General features: G+C 47.8%; 1 protein-coding gene across 3 annotated transcripts in view; it reads right to left on the bottom strand.

Annotated features, from left to right (window-relative positions):
- The window catches only part of ME3 (malic enzyme 3), a 182,887-nt gene that overhangs the window by 11,151 nt on the left and 153,279 nt on the right, over positions 1 to 18,457 (bottom strand). For all 3 annotated transcript variants that reach the window (XM_074956276.1, XM_074956294.1, XM_074956286.1), the window contains exons 7-9: positions 16,366 to 16,475; positions 3,015 to 3,112; positions 492 to 605 (exon numbers count right to left, since the gene is read on the bottom strand). In XM_074956276.1, the coding sequence (XP_074812377.1) occupies positions 492 to 605; positions 3,015 to 3,112; positions 16,366 to 16,475 (322 nt within the window). The remainder of the gene's footprint in view (positions 1 to 491; positions 606 to 3,014; positions 3,113 to 16,365; positions 16,476 to 18,457) is intronic.

An 18,457-nucleotide genomic window follows, 5' to 3' on the forward strand; every position in this document is an offset into this window, starting at 1 on the left:
TTTTTTGATGTGCTCGTTTCTCTGTCTCTGTCTGAAAAGGTCAGGTTAAAGAAATGCACCTTGCACTTCATGTGGAAGGTGGTGAGGTTTCTGATGGTCCTTAGTTCGGGTGGGAGTTCATTCCAGTGTCTTGGACCAAATCTCAAGAAAGCTCTGTCTCCTGGAGAGAGGAGATTTACAAAGATTTACAAAGTCCCATTGGACCTGAAGAGCAGAGTGGTCCCTGACCCTGCAGCTGTAGCTATCCCCAGAATGTCCAAGCTCTACTGGAAAGGGCATCAAAAACAGGAGAGCAAAGTCTACCCTGCTGTGTATAAGCAAGTGCAGCTCCACTGACTTCAACAGAATTGCAACCACTTACTCCAGGGCTGACTGTGACCCACTGGATCTGCTTGCTCTGGGTTAATGAGTCAGGCCCCATTGTACCCTGTGCCTGTTACACTGCATCTACCATGCACCACAACACAGTAGTGCAACAGAGGCAGATTTACCTTGACAATTAGTCCCTTGGAGTCCACCATCCAGACTTTTTTGATGGCATCTTCCCTTGAAATTCCTTCCTTTTCCATGGCCATAATGATGAGCTGGGCTATGCCCATGGCAGCCTGAAACCCATAAGCAGAAAGCAAATTCCGATCATTTCCTCAAACAAACCTGCCTCACTTTGGAGAGGTTTAAAAAATGACAGCCTCCCCCCCACTCCTCCCAAAAAGCACACGGATTGTAAGCTCTGTGAGGCAGGGACCCTCTTTTTGTTCTGCCACACCGGAGCCCTGGGATAGGACTGAGGCTCCTACGCACTACAGTAATACAAATTATCATTATCTATCTGAACCGTGTCAAGAAGGAGGGAGTGATTAATGGCTTCTAAAGCAGCAGACTGGTTAAGGAGGTTAAAGGTGGAGCATCGCCCTAGGATCTGACCAGGAAAAGGTTGTCAGAGACCTTCAGACTAGCAGTGTCAGTGGAGAGAAAGCGGGTGGAAGCCAGACTGGTGCGGCTCCAGGATGAAGCCAGCAGAGAGGAACTCTAGGCAACAGTGGTAAACAGTGCATTTGAAATGTTGAGAGGGGAACGGTCCCCTCTTTCTTCCCCCTGTCTCATGATACAAAAACAAAACAACCCTGACTTGCTGTATATAGTTCTTGGCATTACGGTTTCACCGAGAGGCCCCACCTGAGATCTGGGTGGAAAGATGCTGAACATACCCGTCTGTCATGACTATTAGATTGTAATCTCCATTTTACAGAGGGGCAACTGAAGGGTTAAGTGATTTGCCCAAAATCACACAGGCGGTTGGTGACAGGAATTGAACGCAGATCTCACAAGCCTCACTTTAGAGCCTTAACCACTAGCTACCCTCCCTCTCTTCTCCGCTCCCTGTTGTGCTAGGCACTGTACACACACAGAGGAAGGGATGGCTTCTGCCTCAAAGGGAAGGTGTGGCTCAACTCTGACAAATGATTGTACAAGTGGCATGGGAGAGTTCTGTGTTTGTTGTTCCTCAGTGACGTGCTCAGTTTACAAGGAAGAAGATTTTTGTTTTTCCTAACTGCCAGCTCAGCAGACAGGCACCGAGCTTCAAGCTGGGCTTCTTTCAGTTCATGCATCATCGGTAATAAAGATTCTTCAGGCCAAATTAAAACCCCATTGACACCTGTGCAACCTCATCGCATTCAGTGGGTTTGCACGGAGTTGACTGTAAGTTAAGTAAACCATTCTGTTAGTGATGCACAAGGAGGAACAGGCTCCAGCTCCCTCTCAGATGTGCTGGCTCCAAAGGGTTAACAAGCAATGAAGACCACTCCTGGTCAGAAAGGTACACTAGGAGTAGGTTGCTCCTTTGCTTCTCCTTACTGAATTCCAGCCTGGCTGAAGCCTTAGGCCCGAATCCACAAAGAGACTTCGGCAGAACACTGCATGAAAAAAATCACTGGAACAACACTGATCTGCAAAGCCAAGTGAGGCACTCAGGCTCCCTATATAATGCATGGGGAGAGACAGGTGCCTTAGAATGTGATCCACAAAAGCCAGCATGCTAGGCGAGGAGCTGCGTAAACTAGCCAATGGGAGATGGCGACAAGAGGGGTGTGTCCTAAGTCCTGCCCTCTCATGGAGATAGGCACCTATCTCTGCTTGCAGTCCACAGCTGGGAACCCCTCTCCCAGAGTCAGGCATCTGATGTGTTTCTTGTGAGAATGAGTTAGGTGACTGCTTCACGCCACACAGCCCCGTGGGGGAGGAGAGGAGGTGGTGCCCACCTGCTGGGATATTCTGAGGTGGGCTCCCTCACTCTCTCCTGTTGAAGCTGTTCTATTTTGTATACATAATTAAACAGTGATTGAAGCAGGGGGACTGACCCAGTATCTCCCACGTGGGCGCCCGAACCACCGGACTACAGAATTGCTCTCACCCTTTCTCTGGCCCAGTGACTCTATATATCCACAGCTTCCACAGGACAGACTGAGGGAGCCACACGTCAGAGTATCTCAGAGCTTAGTGGTTAGCGCACTCCCCTGAGAGGTTTGAGGCTCCTGTTCAGATCCTTCCCCACCTCAGGGGAGGATTGAATTTTAGGTCTCTCATGCCCCAGGTGAGAGCTCTAACCACTAGGATAGAAATTTATAAGGTGGGTGGCACCCTCTTGATTTTGAATGGGACCTGATCCAATAGGTGCCTCTGAGCACGCTTACCAGATTGGGCCCATGGGTGAGACAGGCATTCTTCTGCCTGTCTTCTCCTGCTTTGTGGCTCACTCCGGGGCTTAGCTTGGAGATAGGCATCCAGGGACCTGGGGTGGGGTGGCAGTGTGCACATGCAGAGGCAGAAACTTAGGCGCCTACAAGGTTCGGTGTCAGCTGAGCGGGACTTTTGTGGATCACAGTGGAACCCAAAACTGAGACTTAGGCACCTCACTCTGGGGTTTGTGGATCTGGGCCTTATGCTTCCATGTTTACCTCCTCAAAATGAAAGGACAAATACTGTATTTAGCGCCGAACCCGGGTGAAGCCTACCTCTCCGGCTCCTTGGAAAACAAACTTATGGTCGGAGAGCTTGTTCTTTGTGATTCTTAAGGCTGCGAAGATGCCAGCTACTGCAACAGAGGCAGTACCTGAAAAGAGAACAGAGACACAGTGAGCAAGAGGAGCAAAGGCAGAAGGTGCCATTCACTAAATCCAGCTGCTAGTTGTTCGAAAACTTGCAGGAAACCATCTCTTGGGTACTTGGGTCACCATAGTAGTATCTGAGCACCTCACAACCTTTCATGTATTTATCCTCATAGCCTCTCTGTGAGGCAGGGCAGTGCTATCATCTGTTTTACAGATGGGGAACTGATGTGAAGAGAGACTAAGGGTGTGTCTACACTGCAATCCGAGATTGGACTACAGCTTGCGTGGGTATAGCCACGCTAGCTTTAATCTAGCTAGTCTAGTGTATTATAATACTCATGGTTCTAGCCTGTGCTATTGAATCTTCACTGCTATTTTTAGCCATGTTAGCTAGATGATTTGCGCATTGGCCTGCTAAACCCAGGGTTGTGAGTTCAATCCTTGAGGGGGCCATTTAGGGATTGGGGGCAAAAATTGGGGATTGGTCCTGCTTTGAGCAGGGGGTTGGACTAGATGACCTCCTGAAGTCCCTTCCAACCCTGATAGTCTATGATTCTATGAAAGCTAACATGAGTAGGCCTACTTTGGTAGCCATTGTACCTCCAGTTGCAGTGGAGACATACCCTAACTGACTTGACCAATGTCACTCAGGAAGTCTGTAGCAGAGCTGGAAATTGAAGCTGGGTCTCCTGAGTTTCAGGCTACTGCCCTAACCTCTGGACCTGCCTTCTCTCTTCCAATTCCCTTTCAGCTCCCTGCTATTTCTCTTCTCTTCTCTTTCACTTCCCTCACACTCACTCCTAGCTCAGTGCCCAGCCTGTCTATTAGCCCAGAGCTGGGGAGAAAACTACCATTCCAGAGTCAGCAGGAGGAAGTTGGGTGGTGGCCGTGGGTGGTAGGGGGGAAGGGAGAGGGTCATGAAAAGCACACATCAGCTAGGCCTCGGCTACACTTGCGGCGACGAGTAGGCCGGGTATGTGAAGCTACGCACAGCAGTGAAAGGCACAGGCTGCATCCACACTGTGGTGTGTAGGGTAGCAGGGAGGCAGTGGGACACTACATTGCTATTTTAGGCCTTGGGCATGTAGAGAGCCGGGTAGGGCATGTGCCCTAGACATAGCCTTAGATCCACTGGTGTTATAGCCTCAGCCAGATGTTCTGCACCATTCCAGCTGCTTCACCAGGACAGTTCAAAACTTCCTCCAGCCTCCCCGCAAACAGAGTTAGACTTGGACTGAGTCATTCCCCACCCCCAGGAATCACTAGAAGCGTCTATCTATGGAGTCTGGCCAGGCAAAGGGCCACAGTGGAAATGAGCTGAGGGAGTTACAGGCTGGTGAGGAGCTTGGGATTGCGACAGATGCAGGGTATATATTATGGAAACACAGGCCCAGAGTCAGGTGCAATGGCTTGTGCTGGTGCAAAGGCTTCAATGGGTATGGTGGGTCTGCTCCTGTGCCCCTCCCGTGCTGGGCAGCCTGGATCTGCCCCGAGGGGCCTCCCACTAGCCTCTCCACTCTCACCATGCACAGTTAAGTAAAGAACCTTCCCCACTCCAGGCAGGCTAAATACCCTGTTTTCCCCCTGCATCCAGCAGTTCACATTTTCCTGCCCTTTCTTCCCCAAGTCCAGCCAGGCAGAGTTTTCATCAGCCAGAGAGAGGTGGTGAGCCAGCCCAGTGGCTCACCCTGACGTCAGGCCAGGGGAAAATGCAGCTTCTACCCCTCCACCCACTCCAAGGAGCTTAATGGAAGATGATGCTAATTAAGGGCGCATGAATGTGAGCTATACAACCACCAGATGGCGCTGTACCTATTTCAATGGTAGGAAATCTCTCAGCAAAGATCATCATGCGATTGTGTGGCTGAAGCTTTCTAGAGTTAAGTGGCTGGTGAGGAGGGTTATTGCTTCAGTTTGATCCCCCTCCTCTTTCCTCCAGCTTGCACACAAAGCAAGGCTTTGGGGATAGTGCAATTTAGTTAGGGTGACCAGACAGCAAGTGTGAAAAATTGGGACAGAGGGTTGGAGGCAATAGGAGCCTATATAAGAAAAAGACCCCAAAATTGGGACTGTCCCTATAAAATCAGGACATCTGGTCACCCTAAATTTAGTGCGTTATCGCCCACCCTCTGCATCTGGTCCACTTCAGGGAGTGGCTGCCTGTGGAGGAGAGCGAACTGCATGCTGTTGTGTTTTTGGAGGTATCTAATTCAGGGTAAAGGCACCCAGACACGCTGATAATTGCCATAGAAAAGCACATAATAACAAGCAACTGTTACTATAGAGAAACCCTCTGCAGAGGGACTAAGCAAGTTCCCAGGCTATTACAGAGAAATTCCAGCGTCTTGGCTTTACAGAGCAGGCTGGTTGCTTTCTAAGTAGGCAATAGGGTTGCCAGACGTCCACTTTTGAACGGGAATGCCCGGTTGAAAAGGGACCCTGGTGGCTCTGGTCAGCACTGCTGATCAGGCCACTAAAAGTCCGGTCGGTGGCACAGCAGGGCTAAGGCAGGCTCCCTGCCTGCCCTGGCTCCGTGTGGCTCCCAGAAGCAGCTGGCATGTACAGCTCCTAGGCATGGGGCGGCCACGGGGGGCTCCGCATGCTGCCCCTGCCCTGAGCACCGCCTCTGCAGCTCCCATTGGCCAGGAACTGTGGCTAATGGGAGCTGTGGGGGTGGCACCTGCAGGCACGGGCAGCACGCAGATCCCCCTAGCCCCTCCATCTAGAAGGCAGAGGGACATGCTGGCTGCTTCCGGGAGTCGCCTCAGGTAAGCGCAAGCCTGGAGCCCACATGCCTCACCCCCTCCCACACCCCAACCCCTTGCCCCAGCCCTGAGCCCCTTCCTGCACCCCAAACCACTTATCCCTGGCCCCACCCCAGAGACCACATCCTCAGTCAAAGCCTGCACCCCCTCCCACACCCCGAGCCCTGCCTCAGCCCTGAGCCCCCTCCCACATTCCTACCCCCGCGGCCCCAGCCTGGAGCCCCCTCCTGCACCTCAAGCCCCTCATCCCTGGCCCCATCCCAGATCCCGCACCCCAAGCCAGAGCCCTCACCCCTCCCACACCCCAACCCCCTGCCCCAGCCTGGAGCCGCCTCCTGCACCCCAAACCACTTATCCCTGGCCCCACCCCAGAGACCACATCCTCAGCCCAGAGCCCGTACCCCCTGCCACATTCCAATCCCCTGCCCCAGCTCAGAGCCCCCTCCCACACTCCAAACCGCTCAGCCCCACCCCTCCAATCTGGAGTCCCATCCTGCACCGCAAACCCCTCATCTCTGGCCCCACTCCAGAGCCCACATTCCCAGACAGAGCCCTCACCCCTCCCGCACCCCAACCCCCTGCCCCAGCCTTGTGAAAGTGAGTGAGGGTGGGGGAGAGCTAGCGACGGAGGGAGGGCAGATGGAGTGAGTAGGGGCGGGACCTCGGAGAAGGGGCAGGGCAGGGGTGAGGGCTTGGGGCAGGGGGTGGGGCAAGGGTGTTCCGTTTTCTACAGTCAGAAAGTTGGCAACCTTAATAGGCAATGCTGTTATTTATATGAACACTGTGTATGTGGGGGGCAGACAACAGAAGGCTGTTGATGGAGAATGATGCTCTATAACACTTGACTGGGATTCAGGAGATCCAGGCTCAAGTTCCTGCTCTGCCACAGACTTCCTGTGTGACCTTAGGCAAGTCACTTAAGCCCTCTGGGCCCCAGGTCCCCACCTGTAATGGTGGGCTAGCATTTTCCTCCCTCCGGTGTTATGCGGATACATTCAGTTAGGCTGTGAGGTGCTCTAATTCCAGTAGGGATGGGTGTGATGTAAGTAACCAGCGAGAAAGACAGTTTATATTTCACAAGAGTAAATACACAAGAAGCGATCAAAGCAATAGGGATGTGCAAATGTCTGACTGGCTATTGGATGTATTTCATCCTTTCCTCTAGCGTCTTAGGCTAGAAACCTTTATCAGTATGGTAACATCTGTTTGGAGGGTGTGTGATTTCTTTTTAGTGACATTTCTATACTGGCAAAAGCCCTCATATGGACACAGTTATTCTGGCATAAGAGTGTGTTTCCTGGTCTATTTAGTTTGCCTAGGGAACCCGGTCTGAGCAATACTAGGAAAAGCAGTTTTTAGCCAGTAGAAGCTACATCTAGACTAGGAGGGTTTACCAGTAGAGCGATACCAGCAAAACTTTTTTAGCTGAGACCTGGTCTAACCTACAGGAAGGAAGACCTACTGGCACCTAATCAAGATTCTGATTTAGCATAAATATTGAGGTTGCTTCCAGTCCTACACTTCTATGATTCTACCAGTAGCAGAATCCTGTTTCCAGAGCAAATTGTCCTGTGCTATCACCATAATGTGTGCATCTAGGCATGCAGCTCTGGGCTAGTTACAATGTAATTTATCAGATGCAACAGTAATTGAAGTATATAATTCCTAGGGATAGCTGGAGTAGACGGATCATTTAATTTTTCAGGTCAGAGTCTCTGAACTCTCGCGATCCTCAGATCCGTACCAAAGAGGAACCCCCATTGTCTGCTCAGAAAACGTCTCGTGCCAGTTTGTTTCCTGATATGGAACTTCTGGATCCAATCTCTTTGAAAGGAAAAAGACACCCACATCTTTAAAGGAATTGCTGTAATTGAATGTCCTGCTCAGAGGGGACTAAAGTTCATCAACTCTGGAAACCAAGGAACCGGAGGATCCTCAGTATGTGGGAAGTGTTTCCTCTTTGCTCCTCCTGTACTAAATCATCATCTCCTGGCCATCATTGTTTGGAAAACCCAGCTGTCTCTGCCCACCGAGATGCCCATTACCTATGGCAGAGGAGAATAATTAACCCCTTCCTCAATGCAAACTTTTACACACTCCATGTAGTTTATGGGAATGCAAGGAAACTGTGCCAGCTTCGATGTTGCCTTCCAATGGTGTCACTTCGCTTGGCCTGTTAATGCTTTGGTTTTCTAGTATCCCCTTTGTTGTGCTTGTTCACTGCATTTCAGCAAACCCACGACCAATCGGCTGGCTCAGCTGTCACTGTGTCACAGAGTAGGACAGTTCAGAACTGCACAGAAGTAGTAGGGCTAGAATTCCTGCCCCAACCTCTGGAGCTAACAGAGAATGCTCCAGTGTCTGGCAGTGGCACTGCGCCTATGTCCTGGAGATGAACAGATCCAATTCCATGCAGGACAAAGGTATGCACAGGCCATTTCATTACAGCATTTTGACTGCACAAAACTCCAAACACCACAGCGTGGTGGGGCAGAGCAATTGATCTGGGGAGAAGCAATTCTGGCAGGTGCAAGGGCAATGTAGTTCTCCATAAGGCACACAGGACTGGCAGTGATGGAAGCCTGGATATGGCCAGAAAATGCATGTGGAAGAATATTAGAGAGAGAGAGAGAGAGAGAGAGAGAGAGAGAAATGAAACTGGAGAAACTCCATGTTTCTCTTGGTTCTGGCCCATGTGAAATTGCTTTAAACCCCAGTGGTCATCTAGGGACCAATAGGGAGTAACCCTTATCGTGGGATGTGTCTGTGAACCCACATTAAAACCAGTGAAAATGCAACTGGAACATGCTGCAAAAGAGACTTTTGGTTCTTTTTAAATGTGTTATTTACAAGGATTTAAGCATTGGGAGAGAAGAGTGAATAACGGGTGCCCTGACTCAGGCTGCAATGTGATGTGCTTTTGAGCGGCCCACATGCCTATGGGACAGGGCGTGCCATTACTCATCCCTCTGTACTTTGGTTGCAGATATGACTGAGTGATGGCTGGACTCTGCTCAGCTTTGCCGTTTATAATAATTCTCCTCTCTCTCCAATGTGTTTCTAATCCTCCTTCCTCTCTCCAACTGCAGCTCACTCCCATTACTCAAGTAACAAAATTACTGCACCTTGGCCGGGGATCAATAGTTATCTTTGAAATTACAATTTCTGCACTTGAAGCAATAAAGCATCTCTGTGGAGAAGGAGAGCTCACAGCTGGTTTCTGTAAGAAGCTGGCTAATCAATGCTCTAATTCCAAAAGGACCACAAAGGGAAAAACCTTACCAGAGGCTGTGGCAAGAAAAAGGCCTTCAGCAAGTTGGTCTCTCTGTTTTCCAAACAGATTGAATGTCATTAGTTCAGATAACTACTTCCTGAAGTAATTACTGAATGAGGGCCAGGTTGGCTAGTCTGGTTTTGAGGTGGGGGTGGGGGAAGGTGCGGAGACAGAAGGGTGAATGTTCATAAATCATGTTGTTCTTCAGTCTTGAATGGAAAGCTCAACAGAGTATCACTAAATAGCTGACCAGCCCTCAGGAGCCCCTCCTGGGAGTCCAGAGAAAGTGTCAGGAAAAGAAAATGGTGTCTTATGCTTAAAAACAAAGCTGATACAGGCAGCCAAAGCCAGTCTAGTAAGAAGAAGCCCAGAGGCCATTTCTGAATATTGTTCTCATTGAGGGCTAAAATACTCAAGGCCTGATTCTCCTCTCGCATTGGTGTAAGTCGGGAATAACAGCACACGATGTCAATGGAGTTGCGTTAGTGGAAAAGCAGGCATAGAGGGTCACACCCCTCACAATTATATACAGAAAATTACATCTTCGGGGCATTGGACAGGCATTAAATAATTAAGCCCAGAAACACCCATGTGGGGAAGGCAAATATTAACCCAGGTTTGCAAATTGGGAAAGCAGTTATGGAAAGGTTACACAATGAGTCAGAGGCAGAGATGGGATCAGAGTTCAAGGGAGAGTTAGGTCTAGTGCTGATGTTACAATCGTTCCACCATGACAGACACTAGCGGTTAATTAAGTGACACCCAAAGAATTGGCATGAACAGCGATCCTTTCGTCTTTAACCACAGTCTAGTTCCAATACTTTTGGGCAGAATAGTTTCTTTTTGCTTTGAGTCCTGGAGCTGCTCTTTTCTCCATGGTCTTCTGAACCAGTTACTCTGCTGCGACAGATTAAAGGAGGAGAGGAAGAACGTTCACATTGTAATGGGCTGGCTATGGGGCTGATCCTGCCCAGGAGAATGGCGTGTGGGAATGGAGGGGCTTTGGGCATCTCAGCAGATGCACAAGGAGACATTGTGGGAGAAGAGAGGTCACCTCTTTGCATGCCTCTGGGCTGTGTTTATATCCCTCCCATATGGGCCCCACGTCTAAGTACACGAGGATAAGCAAGAGAAAGGTGCATAAAGCAGCCACAATTTGGGGACAATTGCCACCCTGTTGCCTGAATAACTGGAAATACACACCCTAGCCGGCCCAGCAGTAAGCAGCACAGGGAGCAGGGCTGCCACTCTGTCTACTGTAGCAAGTCCAGGTCCTCTAGAAGTACCCAGCGGATGCTCTGCTGCACACCATTGCAGAGCCAGTGGGGCAGAACTCAGAGCCTCCTGCTCCAAAAGCACAGATCCTACCACTTGAGCTCAGGGGGGATCTCCAATAGCTATTAGCTGCATAGGGCCTATGACAAACAATTGAGCAGTTCCAATTCCATCCTACAGGAGCAGTCACTCACACACGCACACAACACTTCATCACATTACCTAGACCTTCGGTACAGTGATACTCCCTAGCAGCCTTTGTATCTCCCTTAACCACCATGTCCAATGCACCTGGTGGAAGGAGCTGACACTCAAAATTCTAATCACTAACCCGGGCTCTCCTCCTCCTCCTAGTTCACTCCACCAAAGCCTCTCAAGAATCTGACCCTTAGCAAATATCAGGAACAAGGGAATAGCAAATGCCATTTTTAACTGCTTCGTGAAAGGGCAGCCAAAAATATGCGATTTTATGGATGTGGAGCAAACAAGCCCCAGCTGTTCAGCTTTTCCAAACCTTCCTTCATATTAATCGTCTGCAGCCTTTGCCATTCAGATGGTTACTGGAGAACGTAGAGTAGCCATCCCAGATGCAATCCAAATACATAATTGAAAGTAAAACACAGCAAAATTAAAGTGAGGTGAAGATCTCCGAATATTTTCAGTTTGACCTCCTAATCTCAAAGTCTCTCAGTGTAACCAGAGTGCTGTTACTCTTCCCAAAGAGGATCTAGATAAAAGGTTAAAAAATAAACCATGAAATGGTATGGAGCCAGTCAGGCCCAGTGATCTAGCAGCACAGTAACATGCTGATGGTCAGAGGATGCTAGTTCAGACCCTTCACTCTCTAGTGTGACAGGCTTGGGACCACTGGAGATGCAGAGCATTTAGCACGGTGGGGGAAGAGCTGCCCAGCTCATCAGTGACACTGAAGAGATTAAACCTCATTCCCTTCAAAGGAAGGGAGAAGCAACTGCTATCCATTGCCTCAGCAACCTTGCCAGGGGACAAAACTGCAATAGGAGCGTCAGTGTTGAGACCGGGTGTCAAACACCTTTTTAACATGTCAAGAGCGCAGCAGGCCAGAAGGGGCAGGATAATGGAGAATCCTGGCAGGACTGAGAAAAAATCTCCCCCTTTGCCTTCCCACGAAGGATGGGAAGGTCCCTACAGGGACATTACCCTGTTCAGAAGCTGTCCAACAGCACATAGGTTGCTCTGTTTATAGCATTATATCTTCCAGTGCTCTCTTCCTATTCTGCTTCTCTTCCCTCTTAGTTTCCTGTCATAATGATCAGTGCATAGTCCATGTCAGCTGAAACAACAAAATAAGATACCGTACAGTTCAATCTGCTGAAATTACAGAGCACATTGCCAGACACTCGTCCGATTCTGCTTGGCCAGTGGACCTGTGCCTTCAGCCTGGGCCACAGTGTGGAGCTCTGGAGTCCAACCCACCCAAACAGTTGAGGGATTCAGATTGGGACGGCTGCAATAAACACACCTCTCATCTCAGCTAAGACCTGGAAGCAGCATTCTCCTATAGTCCAAGGACTCTGAGCCGGCATAAAGAAGTTCTGAGGAACGAAATGATCCCTGTGCACAGAGTACATTCCAGTTTCATTCCGCAACTGCTTTATATAAATGGCCAGGATTTTCAGAAGTGGCTAGTGATTTGGGGTTTTCATCCTCAGACACCTTGAAGAGGTCTCATTTGCAGAGGGTAGGTTTGCTGCTCTTTCTGAAAATCAGGCTGGACATAAGGACACCCAGAAATAGAAGCACCCAAAATCAATGGTCACTTTTGAAAAATCTTAGTAAATATTATTATTCCATCGAAAAACTAATGTAAAGAGAACATCCACATTACTCAAAAGTAAGGAAATGCCAAAGTAGGGACAGCCACGCCACCTTATCTCTGCCCCTATGTCTATATGCATGATACAGTCCCTTCATTACATGATCAAATGCTATAAACGACTTGTCAAGAGCACATAATATTTTTTTCTGCAACCATAGATACACTTTGCACAGCAACCACTTCTACTAGGTACTTCTCTGGGCATGGCAGATGATCAGAGCCCATGAAAGTCATCTGTATTCTTTATGTGCTGCAAATAAGTGGAGCTTCTTGGCCCTGATCCATGTGACAGGTACCTTCACTGAAGCAAGGGGCCCTGGGAAGACTTGTTCCTTTAATCCATTGTTGTGTAAAGTTTTCCAAGACATGGAAAACTGTGTGCTGGTTGCACAAAAATTTCAGCGGTGTAAGCCAGGCCACCCACATTGAAGTCCACAGAAAGACTTCTATTGGTTTTGATGGCACTGGATCATCACACACTTCAGTGCACAGTGAACGAGGCACGTGGCCATGTAGCTTTAGCCTTAGCATGAGGAAGGGCTCTGATGGGCTTCTGCTTAATTCAACAGGTGCTTTCCTCTATATAGTGATGAGGCAGAAACGTATGGAGCCCTGTCTCAATAGTGCACAACATTTATTCCACTGCAGGAGTTCTGAATTGTCTCCTCTCTCTTCCCCGTTGTCTGTGGGTCAGGGATGTACACAAACCACAGAAGGGTAGGATATTCCCGTTGCCTCTCCATCCTGCTGCTTAGCACATCCCTGACTTTTCAACGGGGTGAGGGAACAGTCAAAAAATAATCTCTTGTAGCTGAAATCTCAGCTGCTGCCCCATGAATGAACCGAGATCAGGCTGGGAAAGCAGTGATATCATCACCCCCAGGGAGAAATGAGGAGCAGTCCCTGAATGGGGAACTCCCACACAGCAGGGCATTGTGAGCCAGCCCCTGCCTCAGGCCTGGGCTAATGGGTTTCATAATAAAAACAAAAAGAAAAGGAGTACTTGTGGCACCTTAGAGACTAACCAATTTATTTGAGCATAAGCTTTCGTGAGCTACAGCTCACTTCATCGGATGCATACATGCATCGGATGTGTATAAAAAGATCTTCTACACTTTCCACAGTATGCATCTGATGAAGTGAGTTGTAGCTCACGAAAGCTTATGCTCAAATAAATTGGTTAGTTTCTAAGGTGCCACAAGTACTCCTTTTCTTTTTGCGAATACAGACTAACACGGCTGTTACTCTGAAACCTATAATAAAAACAATCACCTTTTCCCAGTCTGTGATACATACATGGCAAACTTCCCACTCCGCGTTAGCAGGCCGGCCAGGGCAGGAGAAGGGTTTTTATCCTCGGAGTCACTCTCACTGTGTTGCGTTAGGATGCTCTCTGAAGGAAGTCAGTATTGTTAACCAAACAACGGTGGGAATTCATCTTTCAGGAGATGGTGTCTTTTCTCTCAGCCACCCAGGGGCAAAGAAAGGGAGGCTGAAGGGATTCTGAGAGGTGGGATTTATACATTCTTCACACACCTTCAGTATGGGCGTTCGTTAGACCTGCTCAGCCTCTCAGATTCCCGTTTGGCTGGATCTCCACTACAGAGACTAAACTGGGACAACCCCGCGGTGTAGATGCGGCCTACTCCAATGGAATGGGGTTTTCCACGGCTGAACTGCCTCCCCAAACGATGGTAGTTATGGTGACAGCAGCACTCTTCTGTCAACATAGCTTTGTCTACACTGGGGGTAGCATAGATATGTGGTTTTTTCACACCTCTGCCCGACACAGCTATACCAACCTAACTCTTATGTGTTTACCAGGCCTTAGATTCATATCCACTTACTGATGGTGAATTTCCCCTGTGACTTTGGCCAAGAAGCTTGAACTGGTGCAACTCTAGCCTGGTTGCACCATTTTAGCTAACAGCGTGTTTTTAAATCTGATTTTGTTAAACCCGTGCAAACCCCTGTATGGACACTGTTAAGTTAAATACATATAAGTAGAATTCAGGTTGAAGTAAATCTATTCCTTAATGACTTGAGCTAAACTGAAGCAAGAGTGTCTACACACAGGGCTGAGAACTGGTTTAACTAAATCATTTAAAACCCGATTTAAGTTAAATTGGCACAACTTTGAAATGTAGACAAGGCCTGAGATACAAAGGGATCAGAAGAAAGGCAGGAAAAGCAGAAAACAGGAGGGTATGAATTAAAGTCAGACTCCCCCTACTTTATCACACCTCTGTGGTATACAGGTTATCCTGGCTTAGACTCAGTGGCCAAATTCAGAGGGGATGGGTAAGGGGATGAGAATTACAAGACAGTATGAGTCCAAGTGAGCGTAACTGAATGTAGAGAGGCCTAGAAGAAGCTTCCTGCGACGCATTCACACACACTTCTGGACTTGTCCTCCCCCCCTTTTGCTGTCTGACATACAATTAAAAGCCAACCTCATAAACCCACAAGACAATGGTTAGCTTCCCTGACTCAGCTCATGGCTACCCAAATGATTAATGAGCAGTGGTTTCCTCATCTGCTACAATGTAACCAGCCCCAGCTGTGTGCTTTGTTGTAGGGGAGATCAGGAAGTTTGGAAAGCGGGAAGTGTCTATTGCTTTAGCATGTGGGGATTTTTGCCTATGAGCCAATTTCCTAGGGCCCAGATCTTCAAAGATGCACATGTGCAACCGCACATGCCTAACTGAGGAGACCAGCCAATACCTGTGTGCTGGCAGAACCCTGCGGGGCCACCCCCAAATCCTGCTGTCCTTCGCAGTGGAACCCACCAGCAGTGCTGCCAGGGGGTGCCCTGGCGAGTTAGATCCAGAGATTGCTCCCAGGCACTCAACTGTGGGGTGGCCTCAGAGAGGGTGTTAATCCTCTCCCTAGATGGACTCTCCCCACCATCTGCCCTGTCCCCCAGTCTCAGAGCTACCATGTCCTTTTCATCTTCTTCCTCTCTTCCCTCACACTGACAGTCACCAAATCCTGCCCCTTTTCCCTTTGCAAATCTCAAAAAAATCTGCCTAACCCTCTCTAGCCCCCTCACCAAAATCCCTTGTCTGGGTCACAATTTTCTCCTTTGCACTCTGTCTAGATACTTATCACCACAGCATCTGAGCCCCTCTCCTCTGGCTTACTGATCTCTCCCCCATCCCCCAGACACCCATCTCACCCCTCTTCAGTCCATTCCCCCTGTGCTCCAACCAAGCCCATTAATCTCTTTACTAGCTCCACATTTCCCCCCTCAAAAAAAAAAAAATCAAACTTAAGCTTTGTCCTGGCTCTCAAGGCCTTGCAAAATTTGGCTCCTACTTCCTGGTCTGTTCTTACCTCCTTCCTCTGTCCTCTTAACTCCACCCAAGCTGCATGGACCTACCATCCCCTTTTGTGTCCTTCTCCTACTCTTTGTCACTTGGACTTCTTCCCCTTTACTCCACGTCTCTCTTTCCCAGTCTGACATGTCTCCACCAAATCCCTCCTCAGAACATGCTTCTTCCAGGATGACTGCTCATTCTGCCTCTCTCTCCCATACACCTTCATCCCCCAAAGTCCCTCGGGGGCCTGATTGCTCTTGGACCTTCATCGCTGTGAAGGACCTGTCAGACAGCATTGCAGGATGTTGCTGGAAGGAGTGTGTACATAGATACCTCTGGGAAGCACCTTGTGTAGGGACAGGCCTTGTGCGAAACTGGTACTGGCACAACATTTCCTTTTAATCTTTTTCAGAGACAGCATTTGAAGACTAAAAGCCCTACATAACTGCTAAGTATAATTTTTATTGTCTCAACCAGATTGCAGAAAATTAAGTCAACTCTCTGAACTAACTAAAGCACTGGGAGAGCATACATGGTACATTTTATCGCACTGACAACTGCTGCAGAAATTTGCAGAGCAGCTAGGTTACTGGAAATGGCAGGCACACTTTTTAAAATACATTTCTGTGCTTTTGTTTACATTGTTATTGCTGGGATATAAGCTCTATCAGGCTCAGTGGAAATTTGAGCTCAGTATATTTAATGGCCTTGTGAACTCAGTTGCATTTCCCTGTGAATCGGTCAGGATTTCACTGGCACTTACCCTGAATGTCATCGTTGAATGTACAATATCTGTTGCGGTATTTGTTGAGAAGACGGAAAGCGTTGGTATTGGCAAAATCTTCAAACTGGATCAAGCAATTCATGCCATACCTGTAGTTTAAAGGACAATTAGAAGTGAATAAAAACCTCCACAACACAGGAAGAGAAGTATATATCTGCCAAAAATTTTTTATTAAGACAACATGGCTGTATGTACCGAAAATATATACAGAAAAAAGACTAGTAGAGATAACCATCCAAGGAAGTGGTACATTGAGAGTGCCTATGTTAGACATCAAAATCATCCACTCTCATCAGCGGGTTTGTCTCCACTTATCGGGAGATTGACATGTGGCGATTGATCAACCAGGGGTCGATTTAGCAGGTCTAGATCGACTGCTGATTGCTCTCCCGTCGACTCCAGTACTCCACCAGAAAGAGAAGCATAAGGTAAATCACTGCAATAGCATAAGGTAAGTAGACACTGCAATAAGTCAACCTAAGGTACGTCAATTCCAGCTATGTTATTCATGTAGCTGGAGTTGCATAACTTAGGTCGACTTAGACCCATAGTGTCGACCTGCCCAGAGACTTTGCTGCTACGCTAGGGAAATGTACTTTAATTTGCACTGCAACAGGCCCTCCCATCTGAGTATCTCAATATGTTCCAGAAATGACAATGAGTTAAGCCTCACAACGTCACACCAGGAGATAGAGAAATTTTCAAGTGGAGGAAACTGAGGCACAGAAAAATTAGGTGACTTCCCAAGGTCACATAGGGAGTCAGTACAGAGATAGAAATTGGACCCCGACTTGCTGACTCTGTCCGTGCCTGTGTTTTAAGCATGAGATTATCCTTCCCATTTGTATTGATTATACAGAAGGAATTATGGCTAAGGCAGAGGAAGCAGGACACATTAATTCTGTTACTTGGTCTGTCACTGATTTGTCACGTAATCTAGGGCAAATCACTTAACCGCTCCATACCTCAGTTTCCCCATGGGGACAACAATACTTCTCTAACAAGGGTATTCTGAGTATCAGTGCATTCATGTTTGTGAATCTGTGCAAGATCCCCAGAGGGAAGGCACTACAGAAGGACTAAGCAGTAGTATTACAAAGTCCCATCCATAAGGGACATTGAATATGTATTTGGGATAATATTAAATATTGAACTGACCAATTTTCAAAGGAGAGTTTGCATACAAATCTTAGAAAGGTAAGGAAATCAACTTTTGCGCTTGATTCAGTTTATTTCTTTAGAAAGACAGTACCCTGCCTACAAAATAAATATCAGTTAAAAGGACACCATCAAGAGTCCACTTGAAATCTAGGTGCTTGAAAGAAATGAGTTCAAAGCTCTTTGCATCACTGCATGTATCAGCCTCTGATCCCCCTATCATTCTGTGATTTGACAACTACACTCTCCTACATTCAGAAATGTTCCTCTCTCCCACGTTGCACTGAGGAAGATTGAAACACAAACAACAGGTTATACAAAAAACACAAAGTAAACAAATTAGAGGAAAATAGTTCTCTTCCCCTAATCTCTTTCTGTTACAGTCATGCTAGCTGTTACTTGTAGATAATTTTTTTCCAGATAGCAGTATGATTTCAGATTTATGTGCTCTTTAAACTTTCAACAGTCATCTGACTCCTGTCTTCATTGCTAAACTAGTAAAATAAGAGAGAAAGTGATAACTATCACCAGCCAACGGCAGGAGCATTTGGAATGAGCAATGCAGCGATTAGCAACCTCAGTGCTGTAGTTATGTCAAAGGAGGCTAAATGGCTGTTGCGCTATTACAAAAATGACCCTCTCTGGGACCTTACGCAATGCAAAGGCAGCACTGCCATTCATACCTCCCAGCCAGTCTCTCCCTTTTGCCATTGACATTTGACATGAAAAAGTGGGACACCAATGCTTTAAACTAGAAAGTGATACCAGGCAAATCATGCTTTGTTTAAAAGCCAAGATTACAGCCATCAAAAGCTCCATTCACAACTCTCCGAGTGGCTAGGCTCAGGCGCTCTCAGAGTGTCCCAGATTTTTTTTTTTTTTTGCTACTTTCAATTTCTACCATGTCTGTCGG

Source organism: Natator depressus, chromosome 1, assembly GCF_965152275.1.
Source record: "Natator depressus isolate rNatDep1 chromosome 1, rNatDep2.hap1, whole genome shotgun sequence".
Classification (NCBI taxonomy): Eukaryota; Metazoa; Chordata; order Testudines; family Cheloniidae; genus Natator; species Natator depressus.